The sequence below is a fragment of the Epinephelus lanceolatus genome, chromosome 3, assembly GCF_041903045.1.
Source record: "Epinephelus lanceolatus isolate andai-2023 chromosome 3, ASM4190304v1, whole genome shotgun sequence".
In the NCBI taxonomy this organism is placed as follows: domain Eukaryota; kingdom Metazoa; phylum Chordata; class Actinopteri; order Perciformes; family Serranidae; genus Epinephelus; species Epinephelus lanceolatus.
Window position 1 is genome coordinate 34,209,317 of NC_135736.1, and position 20,788 is coordinate 34,230,104.

The following is a 20,788-nucleotide window of genomic DNA, read 5'->3' on the forward strand; positions in this document are numbered from 1 at the left end:
AATGTGACAGCGGCACCATTGTGCATGGTGTGTAAGGCTGCTATATACAGGTCTTGCATCCAATTTTTCCCAGTGGTCACTCGTGGTATTGCAGTGGAGAAAAAATCCCATATTATTATTATATATCATTATTACACATCACATACTTCTGCTCTTAAATAGATACTATTATTGCAGTTTTTTGGTGTTGCAATCAAACATATTTTGCTACTAGTAGTTTGTTGTCACTTATTATTTTATGTATTGTTATTTATCTTTCCATACTTCCGAGTTCTTATTAACTTGTCAACATTTTATTAGGTGGAGGCTTCAGATAATTTTATTTGTGCAAAAAAAAAAAAATCAACTTTAAACTATTAAAAAAACATCTGTAAAACACTTCAAACTGCAAACCAGGTCAATTATGACTCTTTCTATACAACTATTAAAGTCTGTGAGAGAAGTGAGAAAAAGTACGGCACAATGGGCTGCATAACCCAAAAGTAAACCGGGACGCTAGAAATATTTTTGGTGTATGCACCAGGTAAACAATTCTCATTGGATGAAAGTGGCACCATCTTCGAGTCTGGTATCCAGATCAAATAATACACCCACGTCTAAATCAAACATGTCGTGACAACAGCAAGTATGTTTGCCATATTGCCCCCACTGTTAATGTGCATATTGCATCTCACAGACGTGGTGTTAATTACTAAGGACGTGCACAACCAACGCTCCAAACGCAGCCATCAAGCGAACATGTTGATAAAAGCAAGTGTATCTTCAGCTTAAGATTTAATGTTGTGTTTATTAGGAGGCATTAGTTTACCAACAGTCATTATTGCTTTTATCAGTTTCTGAGAGCTCCCTGAAATTGTAAAGACTTTTCCCTCCAAATGTACCATAAAAAGCCCTAAAAGAGCAGGTTGAATATTTCTGAGATGTTATTTTGCAGCCAGGAGGGACTGTAAGATGAGTGAGACACTAAAAAACCAACTTCCACCTCTGCGGATCAACAGATGCACTGGAAGCTGGAAGCCCTGCATGCTCCACTCCCACTATCTGTCTTCATAATTGTAGTTGTGTAAATGTGTTTGTTCAACACCAACAGGGGCCTTCCACAAGGACAGCCAGTTATATCAGCTGGTAATAAAGCACAGCATTATTAGCATCTTATAGCTATTTGAAGAACAAATGGAGACGTGAGTAATGACAGGCAGGAGCTGCCGGTGTCACAGAGGGAACTCTCTGTGGGCCTCAACACTGTATTCAGCACAGCACAGATTATTGCCAAGCTCTCGACGTATGCTCATGCGTGTGTGTGTGTGTGTGTGTGTGTGTGTGTGTGTGTGTGTGTGTGCTGAGTGTGTGCCAGCAGGCTCACACCTCTGTAGTGTAAATAACAGCAGTGTGAGACCAGCCATTGATAAGAGTGTCTCACCAGAGCCCCCAGACTCTGACTCTCTCCCTTTCCGTCTCCTCTGCCTTCTCTGTCTGTCTCTCATCCTCCCCCAGCAGCCAGTAATCACCCTAGAGGGAAGTGTGGCGTGCACGTTCTCCCGGGAGGGCATCAACACAGTGACTGTGCAGGTGTCTGCAGGGAATACTATTCTGCAGGACAGAAAAACCATCACTGTCCACGGTGAGTCAACTCCGTGACTCCATCTCCACTGGGATTCTGTAGCTCTGCACACACAAGATGTCTCATCACGATTTAATAAAGAAGATACAGGTAGAATTAATTGAAATCATAGTTAAAGGAGAGTCAACTTAATTACAACCTTGGTCTTAACTCTTAACTTAGGATAAAGTAACATTCAGAAGTTTTGAAATGAGGAACTCAGCATGATGTAGAACCTGCAGCCTGTCTCTAAGCTCCTCTGATCAGGGTTTGATGGTTGCTCCTTGCTTCAGGTTTCCAACTAAAAAAGACTGTGCTTTAGAATCTGTTGCTTCTAAACAACAGGCACAAACATTAAATCTGTACCTAAAATCTTTGGCTCCTGCGGACATCTTTAACAAAATAGCTCATAAACCCCCTGTGTAGACTTGTCTTTGTTCAGTTTCGTTATTTTACTCAGAGATGCACCACTTTGATCGGTGGTGAGGCCAGCACTGACTTTATTAGCAGTTTGGCTTTTTACCAGATGTGACTGATCCTCATGAAATACCAACAAAGGCTCACAGAAAAACTGAAATGGACATGACCTTTTACCAATGCATTACATGGTGATGGGCACAAATTGTGTTAAGATTACATAATGGCACCATGAAAACAATGCCAGTGTAAAGTCTATCATTGGTCGCAGTTGTAAATATGTCGTTAACATGGTCAAAGTTGTGAAATGCTAGCAATTTGGTTAGTAAAGGAAAACACTTGTTTAGGTTTAGGAAACAAAAAAAGTACTTGTTAAAGTTCAGGAAAAGACTGTCGTTTGGGTTTAAAGAACTCTGTATGGGCCAGGAGTAACGTAAACTAAGGTATCTTGTGTAGTTGCATATTAAGTACTTGGTATAGTTACGCAAAGTCCGTAAAGTAATGTAACTACGTTGACCTTTGGTCTCACACAGACAATCAGCAGGTTCCCGGCTCGAATTATGTACTTAATTCCTGTGTCTCTACCACAACAAAAAATCCTCTTTGACTTTGTATTGGCATTATTTTGGCATTGTCAGCATGTAATCTTAACACATTTCATGCCCATCACCACACAATGCATTATTTGTGTCCATTTCTCATATTTCTATGAGCCTTAGCTCTCGATACAATTTATTATCAACATCATTTTAAAATTCAGTGTCCCTGCTGTCAATATTATTCATTCAGCTATCGTGGGATATGGACATTGTAAGTCATTTCCATATTCGAGTACTTGCATTAATAGTCCAGTGTGTAGGATTTAGAGGAAGAAATATAATATAATATGTTTGTTTTTTAAATTTCTTTTATGTATAATCAACTGAAAATAAGAATTGTGTTTTCGTTGCTGTAGAATGAACACTTTATATCTACACAGGGAGCAGATCCTCGTTCACTGAGATTGTTATGCTGCACTGCCATGTTTCTACAGTAGCCCAAAATGGACAAACCAAACACTGGCTCTAGATAGGGCTATTCACTTTTTTGCATCAGTTACCATGGTTAGCAGCGCCTCTGCGACAAGGGCATCGGATAAAACACTGATTCTGAAAAAAATTGCTTTATTCAGTGTTTTCACTGGTTTAAATCACCGGATTCACTTGTTTTGGGGAGGAAGAGGCGTCGGTGGATAATTCTGCCCCTGGTAAAAACCTCCTGAACAATGAAGCCTGAAGTAATCTTAAAGGACAACGTCGGTATTTTTCAACCTGGGCTCTATTTCCCCATGCGTATGTGTGCGTACGATTCATGGGTACAACTCGTTCTAAAATTGGTTCAGTATTGAGAGAGGCGGATGCAACCGGAGCCGCGAAACGAGCTAAAGCGTCCCGTATAAGTTTGTGCATTAAAAGTGCTTTTTTCGCCACTGACCAGTTCAGATCGCCAGTGTTATGAGTGGAGTCAGCTGTCAGTCAGTGTTGGAGCAGAGAGGGGGAGGGCTGCCCCGCTGGGTACTGTAAGTGAGTATGTGTGTATGAAGTGTGTTTTTTCGCCACTGACCGGTTCAGATCACCAGTGCTATCTCTGTAAATAGCATACTAACCTTTCCCTTACCTCTGGGCTGTGTGATGTCACAAGCTTTGCTCCACTGTGTCTGTAGCTCTCTCTACTCGTGGGACAGCCGTTTTCTTGAGGAAGAGGTGTTTCGGGATTGGACACTTCTCTTCTTCGGCTGGCAGTAGTCATCTTGGGAGAAGTGAGCACTGCAGACCTGATGGTCTGCAAGGCGCAGTGTCTGGACAGGAGTGTTAGCATCCATTTGTAGCACAACTAGCCACAACTTCAGCATCTCGCCGTCCGACAAAGGCAGCCTATGAAAGCTGTACGGGGTGTAGCGCGACATCCTGTTCTTGCGTTTGGGAAAAAGGCCCATTTATTTGAGCACTCCAAAAACTCCGGTAACACTCCAGGGGGTAGCACATAAAAGACTCCGTCCCAAACTCTGACTCTTCTAGCATAACACACACACTTCATACACACATACTCACTTACAGTACCCAGCGGGGCCGCCCTCCTCCTCTCTGCTCCAACACTGACTGACAGCTGACTCCACTCATTCACACATACCACTGCCCCAGGGCCGCTACTATATGGTATTTACAGAGATAGCACTGGCGATCTGAACCGGTCAGTGGCGAAAAAAAGCACTTTTATACGGGAGGCATTTGCCCCCGTTACCGTTTTAGCTCGTTTCGCACCTCAATACTGAACCAATTTTAGAACGAGTGGTACCCATGAATCATACGCACACATAAACATGGGGAAATAGAGCCCAGGTTGAAAAATACAGAAGTTATCCTTTAAGCAGGAGTTCATGCTTGGCACACTGGAGAAGTTTCAGCTGGTTGCAGTCTTGCAGTCCTCACCACTAGATGCCACTAAATCCTACACATTGCTCCTTTAAATTACTATTAAGTACTATCGTTTTTTTTGTTCTATGGATCTGTACATATGAGATGTACATAGGTAGCAGTTAGGTAGCAGCGACCCCCCAAAACATGTAACTCTTAAAACAGAACAGGGTCAATATATATTTACATTTTTTATACATATATGTATGTTTCCTGATTATACATTGAACAAATACTAATGTCCCGCTCAAGTACCCAAGTGCTCACGTTCATCCCGACTGTATCAGTAGATACCCCGTGTTTCTTGGCCTGTGTTGTATTGGTGACGCTGTACTTTGATGAGATCTGACATGATGGCCAAAATTATGAAAATAAACACAAGTGTAACTATCTGGAATTATCCTCTAAAGAAGGAGCTAGATTTTTGTCCATACTGGCTGAATCTTAAGGCTGACAAATGACAGATGAAAAGTAAAATCGTCTCACACACATTTACATTCCTCCCTGCAGAATATTTCCGCTCTCATCTGCTCGCCTTTTCATCAAACCTGGATGACCACAACCCTGATGTTGCAGAATGGAGACTGGATGTGAGCCGAGTCATCAGGAACTCTCTGATCCAGGTAAAGCTCTCTCAGGTCTTTTCGTGGAAACCGTTGCTTTACCCTGGTAAATACTGTCAGCGCTTGACTGGACCTCTGACGGTCTATTAGTGCAGCGTGACCTCCCTGAGGCTCCTAGACATGAATCTGACTTTTATGATGATAAATGACAAGGCAAGAGGGAGGAGAGGGGGATAAATGCTGTTCAAGACCATACTGATTGCCGTGGCTCACACACACTTTGCGAGTTCACGGCCGTACAGTAACAAGGTTGTGGGTGTTGTGTACAGAAGAATAAATGTCCGTATGCTTAATTTGTGTTCTGCGCTGACCTGAAAGGACGATGGGAGTCGAGTTCTACGCTACCGGTCAAATGCAAGACATGATTCAAACCCACGCATGCCATGTCAAGTACAGATTTCGCCTCATTAACTTTGTTTTTTACAACATCCTCAGGACGTCAATACTTTTCTGATTCCTAGCAACAAGCAATCTTGGCCTTTCATCATATTCTCACACTTTTTGATCCTACAAAATCAAAATAGATGCCAAAAATATATCCGGCTGTTCAGTCTTCAGTGAACATGTCTGTTTTATTATTTGTTACTGACATCATTTTTTCATGACAACCCCAGCCTGGAAGGCAGAACACCAAAAAAAAAAAAAAAATCAGATGAAAATATGACATGATAGCTTAAAACATTCACATTCACAAGACTCACTGCAGCAAAACCATGCGAGAGCTGGAACAAGATGTTGTTGCAGTAATCAGTGAAAACATGTCGTAAAGTCTCGTGTTCTCTATTTGTTCTACATTCCTGGCAGACTGAGTAGAACAGTGATACATGTGCATCAGAATTGAGCTACATGATGCTGATTATAATGCTTATGAAGTGTCCGAATAGAGCTGGTATACATAGATGTAATATGAGATGATGAATTCATATTCACAGACACATAAAAGCCCTCTGCCCTTGTGCTCAGTATGGACAGGCACTCAACATTAAAGGCAAGGGCATGGGCATTTATATCAGTCTATTACTCTAACAGATTACAAGTTATAAAAAAAAATTGGTTAAGCATGCTTTCCATACAAACTGAAGTTACAAATGCTTTGTAATGGCAGAACAGCATTAAGCATGTCAAGGTAGCAGAGGAATGAACTGATGATGCACTAATGCCCTATAAGCCTCCTTAGTGTCCTTCATAGAGACCTCATGCTAGATAAATAAATATAAATAAGATAGATAGATAGATAGATAGATAGATAGATAGATGTGTAGACAGACAGACAGACAAATAGATAGACTGACAGATAGATAGATAGACAGATAGATAGATAGATAGATAGATAGATAGATAGATAGACAGATATGTAGATAGACAGACAGACCAACAGATAGACAGACAGATATGTAGATAGATAGATAGATAGATAGATAGATAGACCGACAGATAGACCGACAGATATATAGATAGACAGACAGATGGAAAGACAGATAGACAGACACATAGACAGACAGATAGACAAATAGATAGATCGATACGATTCTATGGTTAACATTTGTTGATGTAGACATTAATCATACATTATAAAATAAAGAAGCCAATTCTATAAAAGTGACATTCTTACAGTATTTTCAAATTTGTAAAAGATCACATCCCCAAGCATTGTTGCTGTATGGCACTGGCAAAAATAAAATAAAAAGACAAACAACAACAAAATCACATGTCAAATGTATGTATTTTTAGACATGGACCAAAAAAAGACTTGCTGAATGAACATCATTTTGTTGGATGGGATCAATATAAAAATGAGAAGAAGTTTTAAACTTTAAGTGAAGTGAACTTTAAGTAAAATTTAAGTGTTTTAAACCTACTTGTTGTGTTGTTTTTAATGTATTGTCTGTGTTTTTGTATGTATCTTATATGGACTTGAGTCTGGAATAAAGTTTATCATAACGCTGTACAATATAAACACAAAACAGAATAAAATAATAACATGCAATGTAGGGGCAGAATCTGACACCTCCTGTTATTAGTTGATATCATGGACTGTGATGACTAGCAGCTTATCACTGACAGCATGTCAGACTATTTCTCTGTGTTTGCTACACTCTGTGTTTGTCATTTATAAAAAGATAAATCACTTTTCTATAATACATCACTGATATTTCAATGGAATAAATTGCTTATTGACTTATTCATACTTCAAAAACAGCATCAATAAGTGATTAACATAGGGGGGATCAAAATAAAATAAATAAATAAAATAAAAATCAACCAGCCACCCTCCTCCCCTGACAAGTAAAGAACAGTCCCTAAAGTGCGCTGAGGTTTGTGGAAATGTGAACTGCTCGTTTCTCCTCTGACACGTCACATACCTGAGTGCCGCCAGGGCTCGGCTGGTATTTCTGGGCAGTCATGACACCAACGAAGACTTCTTGGACCTGGAGTCGGGCTTCTCAGTCGCCGGCCGGTAAGCCGTTATCATGCGCCGCCGTATTTGACAGGAATACGTATTTCTGTCTGTGTCTGTGACCCCGCGTTCAACCCACAGCCGGCAGGATTCGCCTTTAGTTTCTGCTGCGGCTTGGCTGCTCCCTGGTTTATCCAACCAGCATTAGCTTCTGTTCCTCAGCTCCACCAATCAAGCTGGCGCTCATGTTTACATCCATTATCGTTGTCAGCAATGCCTGCTACGGAGCATGCCGCCGGCTCTCGCGTTGTTTTCGAGATGAAAACTGTTAAAGCCAGTCAACCGATTGCTAGTCTCGCGATACCCGAATCCATGACTCTACAATCGATTCATCTAAGGATTCATGGCTGATTCGTATCGATTGAGGAGGCTGCTACCGACGTAGCAGTATCTCTCGCTTGTCAAACCGGATATCCAGTCGTAACGGTTAATCATTCCCAACCCTAGTAGACAGACAGATATGTTGACAGACCAACAGATAGACAGACAGATATGTAGATAGACAGACAGATAGACAGATAGATGGATGGACGGACGGACGGACATTGTGTTTCCATCTTTACTACAAAGAACACTGTCCCTTACTACCTTAGCGATCACTGAGATTACAGTAGGGGTGAAGGGAAAAATTGATACAGAGTAGTTTAACAATATTTTCCATGGCTATATTGTATCGATACGCAGAGGCCATGTATTGATTTATTTGTGTCATATAAATCAACAATATTGCAAATCCAGATTAAACTTTTGGTAGCCTACTGGAATAATGAAATCAGCTGCTTTTTCAGTCCACCAGATTTATTTTGCTGCAATATGAATGACTGAAGTGAGACAAACAGACTGAAACTTAAATTTTCTTTAATTAATTCATGCATTCGATCATTTTCTGTAACCGCTTATCCTGTTAGGGGTTGTGGGAGGGCTGGAGCCTGTCCCAGCTGACATTATGAGAGGCAGGGTACACCCTGGACAGGTCACCAGACTATCACAGGGCTGACACATAGAGACAGACAACCATTCACGCTCACATTCACACCTACGGGCAATTTAGAGTCACTAATTGACCTGCATGTCTTTGGACTGTGGGAGGAAGCCAGAGCACAGGGAGAAAACCCACGCTGACACAAGGTACAAGCAAACTCCGCACAGAAGGGCTAACCTACCCTGGGGAGGCATTGTCGCCTCACAGCATTAGATTAAACAGAGGTTGACAAAGTTTTACTTTGGGGACATAATTTGCAGTTGAAAAACAAGGCAATAAATCGCAATATATAGTAATGTATGTTATTCCAGTACTCAGCATATTGCGAAACATTAAAAATGGCAATTTTGCAACCTCAATATTGATTCTTCCCCCAAGGGGATGGTGATAATTGAAGCCAACCCCAATGACAACATCAACATTTTGATCAATGCAGAGCTTCTCTCATGCAGATTTTGTGTTTTGCAAAGAAACATTTTATTGTGTAAATCAAACTGAAACTATAAAAGTAGGGGTAAAACAGAGGACACATTTTGAGCCCTGTCTCCTAGAAATTATGTTTATATACAACTAATTTTAAACAGCAAATACATTTTAAGGGGAAACATAATGCCAAGCAAATGACGTTTTCTTTTAACATAACGAGCCTGCCTGGCAAGTCGGAAATTGTTGATACTGAACGCATCAGCAGAATGTTCACTGACATCTGCCAAAAAAGGTAATCTTGCAATACACCATCTGCTCATAGTAACTGCAGCATTATTTTTTATTAACATTTAACTAAAACTGCAATCTTTCCCCAACCAAAGTGCTTTTGTTGCCTTAACCAAAGGATAGGAGCCTGAGCATGAACGCAGGATTCTGGTGTCACAGTCCTGCACTTTGTATATTCGCTGTCCACCCCAGTGAGCACCATGCAATCCGAATGTGGTGCATAAATGTAGTATATCATTAACTCAAAGACACGTTGTGATACAGGAACATTTTCCAGATAAATTACAGTCTGAAATTGGCAAATTTTGTATTAAATGAGGAACTATTTGTAGAAAGAATCACAGTACAGACACATATGAATTAAAGCATGTTTTCTGTGCACTTTTCCATACTGCGAGCACATTTCGAATGAATGGATGAACTCGTGTTTTATTTTTAACTTTTCTTCTTTCCCTTTCCCTCTTCCACAGGCTACAGGCGTGCCAGAGGATCAGCTTCTGGTCACCATCCTCCCAGGTTTACCCACAGCAGCAGAGTTTTTCCTCCTCCCTGACAAACAGTTAACTGAGGGGAAACCAGACAAGAGCGCTGCTCATTTAGATCAGGTGAGACAGCGACCGCTGCTCTGTCTGCCACTGTGTGTGCAACAGAGCCATCCCTTTAGTCCCAGACAGTGTTTGTGTAGGTGGATGGATTTCACCTCATTATCCTCATTCTAATTCTGCCATAACACCATGCACAAGTGCGAAACATTGTTTCATCCTTTCTGTTTCTGTGAGTCATGGTTTATCCTTTTTTTTCCCCCGAGCAGCAGCTTGTCCAGTAATTGCTCCCCGAAAAAATAATCCCAAATTTAAGTTCCCTCTTCCTCCAGCAGATGTCAGTATCGATCTATTGAAGCATGTCCAGGTCTTTCCATGAGTCTAATTCTAGAATACGCCTGAGGAATCTCTGCAATAGACTCATCAATAAGCCTGACAAGTATTAACAAGTTATCAGGGGGAACAGCTTTTAAACTCCCTCAAGTCACATCCTGTGAGGTGTTGAGGCAGGAGGGGGGCCACAGTCTTGAGCCTAAAGAGCTAGACAAAGAAATTGTCATGGTTGATCAGTTCACTAAATCACCGACATATCAAGATGAACCGAATTAGCTCTGAGCCTCACGTAATAGATAATGACTGATAATAACGTTGGATCTACCCTCCGTGGGAAGAATTCCACGGGCATGTGTCGAGAAGGAAACTGGGAAGGAAATCAATTTGATTTTCTTCTTCCCTCCCTGCTCGCACCTGGTTGATTGCCTGGAAGGATCCTCTCCCCTACAAGCCAGCGATAAATCCTCATTCAAGGTTGGCATCTTAAAAGTGTAGAGCGCGCTCTGCTTATTAGAATGTATAATAGATTTACTGACCCTGGTATACAGCGGGAAAAAGTAATTAGTCATAGCATAGTCTAAATTTAAACTGCTAAGAAATATAAAGGGGAGGATGAAGCACTACAGAAATTACTCATATCACAATTAATTTGGCAAATGAGGCAGATAAGATAAATGAAGCCTCTGCAGAGGAAAAACCAGGATCTGCAGATAGAAAGTGGAGGATTTTGTTAAGTTTTGTGTCTTCTCTATGCAGCTGCACGTGCTTGTGTCATGAGTTCAGATTAAACAGAGGAAAAAAACAGTTTTATGGTATTGGAATATCATTTTAAAAGAGGTACATTTCATTTTTAGATTGTGCTTAAGGATTAGAGCCTCGGGATAGAGATTTATAATTGCATGAGTGAAAGGATCTATGTGGGGAAATAGATTGAGAGCAAAAAAGATTGGACTCTGGCTTTCCACAGTTTACCTTCGGGTCAGGGTAATCTGCCCGATTTATATCAAAGTTAGATGTTCTCAGTGCAGAAGGTTGCTTGCCAGTCTGAAAAGCAGAGATCAAGTGAGGCTGCATCCTATGCATTATGCATCACAGTGGAAAGGTCCCACAGACAAAGACTCTTACATAAACAGGAAAGCTCAAAAGGGGTTGTTGGTGGAGGCAGTGAGGTTTTTTGGGTCATGGGCTCTTACAAATAATGCAGGTAAATATGCACTTTATAATGTTCAGTATTCAAAGTGCATCAGAGTTGTGTCGCTCCAATTCCACGGTCATTTAATGCAGTGATGTACTTAAGTCAATGTTCAATCTTATCATCTTCTACTTATTCTACCCCCAGAACTTAAGAGCTCTTGAGCTCGTTTTAGCTCATTAGGTGTTTTCAGACCAAACTGTTCTAGGGACTCCCTGACAGGAACAGTCCACTAGTGATCTCCTGCGAGAACTACATACCTTCAAGGGCTTTTTTTGTGTTTGCATTCACACTGCAAATTAACACGCTGTAGTTACGCACTGGAAGCCAGCCGACAGTTGGCATAGCAGCATCGCTTTGGCTTTGACGCATCAAGATTGCGTCACATTTCAACCTTCATGTTAATACTTAGTTCGCTAACAAAGACCACAGCAATAGAGTCGTAGATTGCAGTTAGTTTATTACGTATATTGGATGATGGGGATGAGGAATGAGGGTCGATGGAAGTAGGGAAGAGGATCAAGGGATGTGGGATGAAGTGATGCAGGTCATGGAGAGATAAGGGGATGTAAGGACAGGGAAGGAAAGAAGGTGGGATGATTTATGGGAGAAATGAGGGTCCCAGACAGGTGGAGGGTGGAATCTAATGGCGGTGCGGTGTCGGCTGAAGGGAGGAGGGCGCAACGGAACCAAGGAAGTTGAAACAGAGTTGGGGAGTCATCTCTTCACCTGCTCTACTATGGACAGAGCCCCCTGGTGATTCCTGTATTCTGTAGAGAAAAAGAAAAAGAAAAGGAAAAGGGGTTTTGGGGGAGGGATGTGAGATCAGGGATTTAAAAGGGGAGGTAAATAGATAAGGTGTGCTTAAATACTTTTATTGCGGAAATGGATGCGATTGAGGTGTGGTCCTTGTTCCCGAACTTAGTTATTAAACCTCATTGAAGCCTGGACTACACTGTTGCTTCATTTGTCCGTGTTTTCTTCCATTCCATTGTTGCGAGCTGTTGTTTGTGTTTTGTGTCTGTTGTTTACACATCTAACAGGTTTCTAAAAATAGCTGTTGCCAGTGTTACAATGGTTGTTGTCCACCACGGACCTTACACTTGAGTCACTCACTTCCTCGTGTTGGGAGAGTACTAGTCTGAGTGGACGGAAGTTCGCTGCATAGATCAGCCTCTCATTGGGCGGAACGAGCCACCCACTGAAGTCCCGCCCTGCCACCTCCAGTTGTGTAGCAGTTTTCAACCGTTTTCAACACGTCCTTTACTAACTTTTGCGGTGTTTGATCTTGCGGGGATGTAGCCATTTTTCTGCTATGGTTTGCACCCTGTAGGTGATATTTTTGTGGGCGTGTTACACCAAAACCTGTTTCACCCGGCAATATTTTTGCAAGCACACCGTTGCTGTGGCACCACGCAGAACGATTGTGATTGGTTGAAAAAAATACAAGCAGCCGGGGCGTTTTTTTCTCCAATCTTAAAGTGAGAGTCGGCCCAGCCAGACCTTTCTTTTCTTGAGAAAGATCTGATGAGCGAGACTGGGAGAGTACCTACTCTGCAATAGGAGCTAAAAAGTCCCTCAAAATGGCAGTCTAAGAACTACAATTCATCTGAGTACTTGCAGTGTTGATGCAACAAAAATGTTCCTCCAGTCCGAGAATGCCTATTGTTTTGGTTTTCTGGCTGGCAAATTTAACTTTGATACTCACTCTTTGCAACAGGCATTCACTGCAGCAAAAAAGACAGAAAAACTGCAACATCAACAACAAAAAACACTTCCATTATCTACCCAGCACCAAACAGCAGGCAGACAAAATTAATGACTGGCTGATGAATATTCTGGAGCATTAAGCAGCTAAAAAGCCAGATTTTTCTGTCAGCGATTAGAAGAGAGCAAAACAGAAATACTCTATGACTCGTACTGAATGCTAATGCTGCTCTGTATCTGCTGGATGTGTAAAGTTTGTCAACTTGTTTGCCATTTCAGCTTTACAAGGTGAAAAATGTCATATGTTGTGTTTACAGCCTCTTCTGCTGCCCCCAAGTGGCCAAAAAAACTTTTTATGGACATTTAATTTGACTCAGTTGTGGATCTCAGTGGTACCCAACCAGTTTTGGCCCGTGATCCTTCAAAATGTCTGGTTAATTATTTATGTCACAGAAAACAATCAAAGTCATAAAATATTGCCATCTATGCAGCTTCCCCTGTTACCTTGACTCAAGATAACTTTATTTATGATGTGCGTCTGTTATCATGTCCAACCTCTGTACCTAGCAATCATTCACAAACTGACTCGGCAGGCATTTAAACCAGAACACCTTTGAAAGTGTTGTCAAGGGCAAGTGATATTTGGACTCAATTATTTTTTTCAGTCTGACATTAATAAATTGGATGAATCCGGGCAAAGATTGATCAAGACAACAAACAACTTTGCTCTGAAATGTCAGAACAGAGGTAATAAATGTCGGGTCAAAAGCAGAGACAGATGAGTCTGAGGTTTGACGGTCTTGGGAATGACCTTCCTGATAGTTGCATTTAGTGTTTTCTTCAAAATAAAGCTTTGTTGTTCACAAACTGTCCCCGTCTGTCTCCCAACAGCTCTCTGAGGTTTTGCTCAGCGCCTTAAATCAAAACCTCGTCCAGTTCACATTGCGGCCAGGGGTCCAAGTCACCGTGTACGCAGCACACTTATCAGCAGGTAAAGAAACACAGCTAACTGTGTATGTTTAGAGCTACCCAGGAGGGGTTTTGTACTTCATGTAGCAAGTGGGACAGAACATACTATCAGGAGACCTAGATACAGAGGACAGTCAGGTATATTTCTATTATTTTTGCTGCCCCCGTCAACTAATAACCCTGTGTCTGATTGGCTCCCCACCATGTAGCTACACAGAGACATTCAGAGAGTGAGCATCGTTACAAGTATGTGTGCCTCTTCCTATTGGGGATGCTGCTACTGTCCTAAAGGGGCTTATAAGATAAAGAGTAAGAGAAGTCCATACTACTGTATATTAAAATGATTCATCCATGATTTATATAGGTGTCAATTGTCCTGTTGACTGTTCATTGCATGATAAAGCTGGGTGGGGATACAGGTTGTGTTGGCTTATTGTGTTGTTTATTCTCTGTGGCTCCTGTCTCCCTGTCTCTGCAGCGCCCCTAGTGGACACCAGCGAGAACCACAGTGGCTCAGCCATGCTAATGCTGTTATCAGTAGTGGTTGTGGGTTTAGCTGTATTTGTCATCTACAAATTCAAGAGGTAAAGTGTTCATGAAATGTCATGTCTATATAGTCATCACGCGGTTCGTGATAGGGAGGTGGTGAAAGGCGTCACAGCGTCCTGACAGCTCAGTAAACAAAAGCTGCCTGCGAGGCTACAGAGAAGGCTGATAGCTGCCTGTCAAACATCTTCGCCAGCATACTCAGCGCTCCTTGGCGGAGAATTGGCTTTGTCCTCACACATCTGTGGGAATCCTGTGGAGATTCTTTTGTCAGGTCATTCTTTGCAAAAGAAATGTCAGTCAGCCTTCAGCCGCTATCAATAATAAGCCCTTTGAACGCAGGCAGTTGACCTTTCTGAAATGTTAAATTATGTCCAAGGTGCAGTTTCAAGGAAAAAGGGCAAGGAAGGGTCATGAGGATTTGCAGAGACAGAAGAAAACTTTGGATTTACAGACTTTATCACTTTAAGTATTTGTGTAATTGCTGTAAAACATGCAAATGTGCTTTACTGTGTCATCGGAGGTCACAAACAAGTTAAAGCTGGGGTAAGTAGAAATCTGAAAAAGGCAAAACCAAAAAAAAATGCTGAATTTGAAAGTACACCCTCCTCCTGCAGCTCTCCCCACTCTGTCCTAAGCCCCTCCCACCAGACAACTACCAGCATATGCAAGCATTTCATACAGTAACTGAGTGTTTCCCATACATTGACTGATTTATTCCTATTTTATTGTAGAGATGCCAGCAGTGCATTCACACAGCCTCTCTTTGCTGTGCTGTCTCTCTGTTTATTAGACCACAAATAAAACAAGAATTAGCTAGCTAGCCACCCCACTGTCCCTAAGGAGAGCAGGCAGCTTGGGAGACAGACCTTTAGTCGGCGGCTGCTCAAATGCGGCCAATGCAAACCCCAGAGGGTATGAGTCGCTGATCCAGTCGAGAGTCTGGGCTGTGTGGTCCCTCAAAGCTCGGGTTTGTGCTGGCTGCTGTTCGCTTGTTGCAGCAGGTGCGCCGTCCCCATAGAGATGATACACCGTCTCATCTCGATGCATTGGTGTGAACTGGCAGTACACTGCAAGTAGTTGCATGTTTCAACTGGTCTCGTTGCCAATCTTTGGTCTGAACTTGGCTAATTACCAAAAGGCTAAACTATTAGCAACATTATTTGTCCATCTCTGAAACGCTTCGCTAATGTTGGCACGTTTTATTTTGTTTATTGTCGGACTCTCTTTTCTTTCTCATAAGGTGTCTTCCTTGTTTGGGTTTCTTTGCAGTGTCAGTTGTTGCCAGTGCTGGAATAGCAACTTTCTCTGCAGGATTCTCCTCCATTGAATCAGACTTTCACCACAGTGATGTGCATCTGCATTTGTAGAACCACTTGAATGAACGCTCTCTATCTGAAATGACTTGTGATTGGCTAAGGTTTCCCACCACAGCCTAGATTCTCTAAAGCCTAAACACAGAGCCAAGAGTAGGTGCAGAGCTCTAGTGTTCTTCCTCCACAGTCAAACTGCTTACCCCAGCTTTAAATGAGAAGTCTTTTGTTGATGGTTATATAGAGCATAGCTGCAATCCCTTGGTTGTTTCCTTGCTCTCGTTGTTTTAGTTAGGCTCTTGTCTTTATCCCTTTGCCTCACTGTAAATCTTTCCTCAAGGAAGATCCCAGGCCTCAACGTCTATGCGCAGATGCAGAACGAAAAAGAACAAGAAATGATGAGTCCAGCTAATCCAACAGAGGCCACACCCAGCTCACAGCGGGACTTGGTGCATTCTTTGGAGATTCTGGACACAGAGTTTAACTCACAGCCCATAGGTAAGTATTCACTCTGATTTGAGCTGGCATTTTAATTTAATTTTCTCCACTGCTCACTCCGTACCATCGTGTGTGTTGTTTCATGAGACTCATACTGTGCTTTTCATTGTTTGTTTCTCAGAAGTGAAATGGTCCAAGCAAGGGGTGAACGAGTGCTAAACAGAAATAAGTATGATGGAAAGTTCAGCTACTTCTCGGTAGTACAAGGAACATATTGTTCTCCTTAATGCCGTCACAGTTTTAATCAGCTGAGAATACAGATGGGTGACAAATTAATGAAGAATCCACCATAAAGTGTCATCGTAGGGTGCTGTCATGAGCCTCTAGAGCAGCTTCAGTGCCCCTTGTCATAGATTATCCATCTGTGTATCAAGTTGCATGAAAATCTCCCACAGGAAAAATCTCTCTGGGTTCAGATCTGGTATTATGAAGGTCACAGCATGTGATTCATATCATTTTCATGTTCATCAAAGCATTTGTAGAAACACCAGCATTTTTATGTCTCTGCTCATGTATTCAGGTTTTTCTTTGATTTGTCACCCATCTGTATGTTCTTATATATACTGACTGTGATGACCTAACATGTCTTTTGTTACCCAAGCTTGTTAATGTTGTTAACAGTCTTTGTTGTTCAGGGGGATAGAAATTCTGCTACATTTCTTTGGCTCTTTAAATGTGAATTTTAAGGATTAACAGTGCTATCTGTTTGACATCAACGCAATGTTATGACAACATATGTTTTAATCTCCATTAAAGTGAGACTATGTACATTTTGAGAAAATACATAACACACTCTCCCACCTACAAATGAGAAGGTGAATTAATAAGCAGTAACATGCAGAAGTCCATTCCTTCCTCTGAGAACAAAGTTAGCATGATAGCTGTGTAACATAGAGTGCATGCATAGTGGATCACACGTCTGTAGACTAAATATTTCACAAAACTGGCCACATGTGTGTCAGGACAACCTCCCCATTTATTTGTCACCCTGCATTATTGGTCCTGTTTTTTTCTCTTTACTGCTACATGAGCAAAACTGTGTGGAAACAAGGCCTGACTAAATCATCTTCTCTTTTTGTGCTGTTGTAAGCACAAATTGCCACCTGTGGCTACAGTGTTTGCTGTTCACAAAATTTATATAGTCTCACTTTAATTGCTGCTTTTCTCTTTTCCTACGTCCTGTCTCGTCCAATTTATAATTTAATCCATAGTATTTCAAATGTCTTAACACCTTTGAACTTTTGCATGGATCTTACAGTAACTAAACTACAGTATATTTTCGTTGACATGTCTGATGAAATAAGCTTTAAAACTGCACAGATCAATAGGTTTTATGTTGATAATGGCTCACATGGCTCTAGCCCGAAGCTAATTTTCACATCATGTTCGTCATGTTTGCAGTACAGTACAACCAATATCTGGAATCAAGAAATGTAAACACAGTAAACACAGAGGCTCCATGCTCTGATGCATGAACCAATACAGTAACACTCTGTAACACTGTCACGGCGGCACATTACCACTTCACTTCTTCCATTCTGTACTTTTCACAGTAAAAGACGAACTTAAATTACTCAAGTAATAAGTTTTTTGCTAAGAAGCAGCTCAACAAAATGTATGCATGAAGTCCTATGGCTTTATTCACGTTCCTCGATTTTGATTGTTGGTAATGTCAGGGAAATCTCAACTTGATCTCAGTGTTGACGGGCTTACACGACATATCATCACATGAATTTCTCACTTGAGTTGAAAAATTTCAGCTCGCAAGTATGCAATGCAAATAGTGCTTATTGAGCTTCTTCGTGTTGTTCTTGTCACGTGGTGAGAAATTGCATCTATCCGCAACATTACATTGACTTTAAAAGCAAAGCACTTGCTTCACATTCAGTGTGAGCACACCGGTATGCAGAAAAGCATTGGTTACAACACAGACTTATCACCAACTCTGCAGATCCCCTGAGCTCTGCACGGCATTTTAGCCTTTTTAACTTGATTTTGTTTTATGGTCCACAAATTTTACTCTCTTCAACCTTTTTCCCTGCCACAGCAGACATCCATTTTTAGAGGAAAAGCTCTAATGACCCCTCTGTATGCTACTTCCTAGCAGGTGGAAAAAGTTAGCAGCTAGCATTGGACTTAAATTGATCCAGTGACCAAAAACACGACTCCAAATGAATGCTAATGTCGCTCCATATCTGCTGGATGTCTTAATAGGCAACTGCTTTACATATAAATATATCAGATGTTGTGTTTTCAGCTTATTCCTCCGCCCCCTGCTTTTAAGTATCACCTTCTGCAATGCGAGCAGATAGTAATCTGGGTTTTCTCAGCTTCTCGTACAAACATATTCTCTGACACCTGTTTCTCTCTCTGTCCTGTTTATCCCCAGGATGTATGAAACCTCATGTACATGTGAAATTCTCCACAGAACTCCCCACATACATCGTCTAAACTCTGGACTGGATTACCACTCCAGCTGCATCATGGATATTTTTCACCATTCGGGACACAATGGTTTTGAGCTTTATACCTGTGCATGTTGGACCCTGCTGACACATACTGTGCTCTGTTCAATCCAGAAGAAACTGTGTACAGGTTTTTAGTTTCCTTTCAACATACGTACGTCCGATGAATTAAACATTTGAGAAATCTGTTTTATTTATACAAGTCATAATTCAAAGGAGCGCCAGCATGAACGAGAGAGGGTTAAAAAACAATGAAAAAAAAAATGAAATAAGCAACAATGTTTTGGTTTTGCTTACATATCTGAGATTGGTTTGCTGTTCTTCGAAGCTAACAGCAGTAGTGTATTATTTATTCATATGAATATACTTTTATGAAGTATGTTATTGAGGTGAATTACACATTTGTTTTGTAAATCATGAATGTCTATGTTATAAATTTGTGTATTTTAATAACAAATGTCATACTAAACAGAAATGCTGTTATAAAATATGAATAGGGTACTTCAAAGCTTTTGTTCCATCGTCTCTTGTAAAGCTGATTTATGGCACAATACACATTTTTCTACTGAAATGTTTCTTTTTTTCTGATTTTAATTTGTTAACAAAAATACAGGGTTTGATTTTCTGGATTAATTTAACATGTGCTGTTAATCTAATGCTTCTGGTACTATTTATGATACATACCAGTTTGTAAAATGTTTTGTGCTTCAGAATAAGGGATTACGTAATGGCTACGGTGCTATACTGCACCTTCTGACCGCAAGTGATCCCCAAATATAACCATTACAACTTTTAGGAAGAAGAAAGGGGAGGGGGGGGGGGGGGGGGACTATCCCACAAAGCAAAGTATTCCTGATCACAGCCAACATCCTCACTGGAGGCAGAGTATAATTTGTCAAAGCTCAGATTTAAGGTGGCAGCTGGAATGAGATACAGCTACTTTGTAAGAGAATCCAGAGAGCATGGCAGCGAGAAAGAGCGAGACAGAGAGAGGCTAAGAGAGATGGAAGAGTGCTTTTCGGGGCCTTGACGCATTAAGAGCGTTCTATTGGACGGAATAAAAAGAGGTTGACTTCTTGAATACTTAATGTGGTCAGTCAAGCTCAAGGCTGGCCAAGGTTGGTGACACATTTAGGCTAATGTCCTGACCCGCTCTGGAGTAGCACCCATCTTCATCCCAGCTCATTATATCGCGCTGTAGGAGCAGGAGAAGTAGAGCGCAGATGCTACCAGGCTACACGGATGGTTAGCTTGCTCAGAGGACTGTCAAGCCCTGTGGTACTTTGTGTGCGGAAATCTGACAGATGTAAATGCCTGATTGATGCCTTTCAAATCTTCAGAGACAACCTTTCCGGATTAGTTTTCCCTCTTTTGACTTTGTGGAGATGTAAAAAATACAGAGGGTGTGTGTGGTTTTGTCAACTCTGGATGAGCTTTTCTATGATTTTTTAGCTGTAGCTGTGCAGAAACGACCGCAGTAGATACACCTACAACAGGATCAGAAGAGAATGTGACCATAGACCGTGCAGAGGAGTGATAATCAGACACTTACATGCAACACACACTGGCTGCTTTGTGTAGAGTTGCTTTATTTGACCTGGTAACAGCAGGTTCATTTAAATCCACCTGTTTTTATGCACATTTTCAATAAAGAAATAGTGTGAAAAAAAATCATGAAATATTGAAAGAAAGGTGGCAAAATTGGTGTATGGATAAAAGGTTAATGGGACTAAGTGCAATGGAAATAGACTCAGTGAATATATGATTATGTGCTGTCATTATGCTGTTACCAGAACTCATCCACGAGAAAAGAACTGCAATATTAGTTGTTCAAAACTCTCATTTCCATCGTCCAGTGTTCATTCATTCATTCATTTTCTGTAACTGTTTATCCTGTTAGGGGTCGTAGGAGGGCTGGAGCCTATCCCAGCTGACATTGGGCGAGAGGTGGGGTACGCCCTGGACAGGTCACCAGA

General features: G+C 41.3%; 1 protein-coding gene across 6 annotated transcripts in view; it reads left to right on the forward strand.

Annotated features, from left to right (window-relative positions):
• Window positions 1–19,631, forward strand: part of sorcs1 (sortilin-related VPS10 domain containing receptor 1) — a 226,459-nt gene extending 206,828 nt beyond the window's left edge. The window contains exons 21-28 of one of the 6 annotated variants that reach the window (XM_033624848.2): window positions 1,495–1,621; window positions 4,981–5,093; window positions 9,718–9,852; window positions 13,913–14,012; window positions 14,469–14,574; window positions 16,190–16,347; window positions 16,469–16,544; window positions 18,737–19,631. In XM_033624848.2, coding sequence (XP_033480739.2) covers window positions 1,495–1,621; window positions 4,981–5,093; window positions 9,718–9,852; window positions 13,913–14,012; window positions 14,469–14,574; window positions 16,190–16,347; window positions 16,469–16,506 — 777 coding nt within the window. In that variant the 3' untranslated portion in view covers window positions 16,507–16,544; window positions 18,737–19,631. Of the gene's footprint in view, window positions 1–1,494; window positions 1,622–4,980; window positions 5,094–9,717; window positions 9,853–13,912; window positions 14,013–14,199; window positions 14,300–14,468; window positions 14,575–16,189; window positions 16,348–16,468; window positions 16,545–18,736 lie in introns of those variants that run through there. The other 5 variants (XR_013490770.1, XR_004501566.2, XM_033624846.2 and 2 more) reach the window with 5 other exon arrangements.
• Window positions 19,632–20,788: the final 1,157 nt, after the last annotated feature.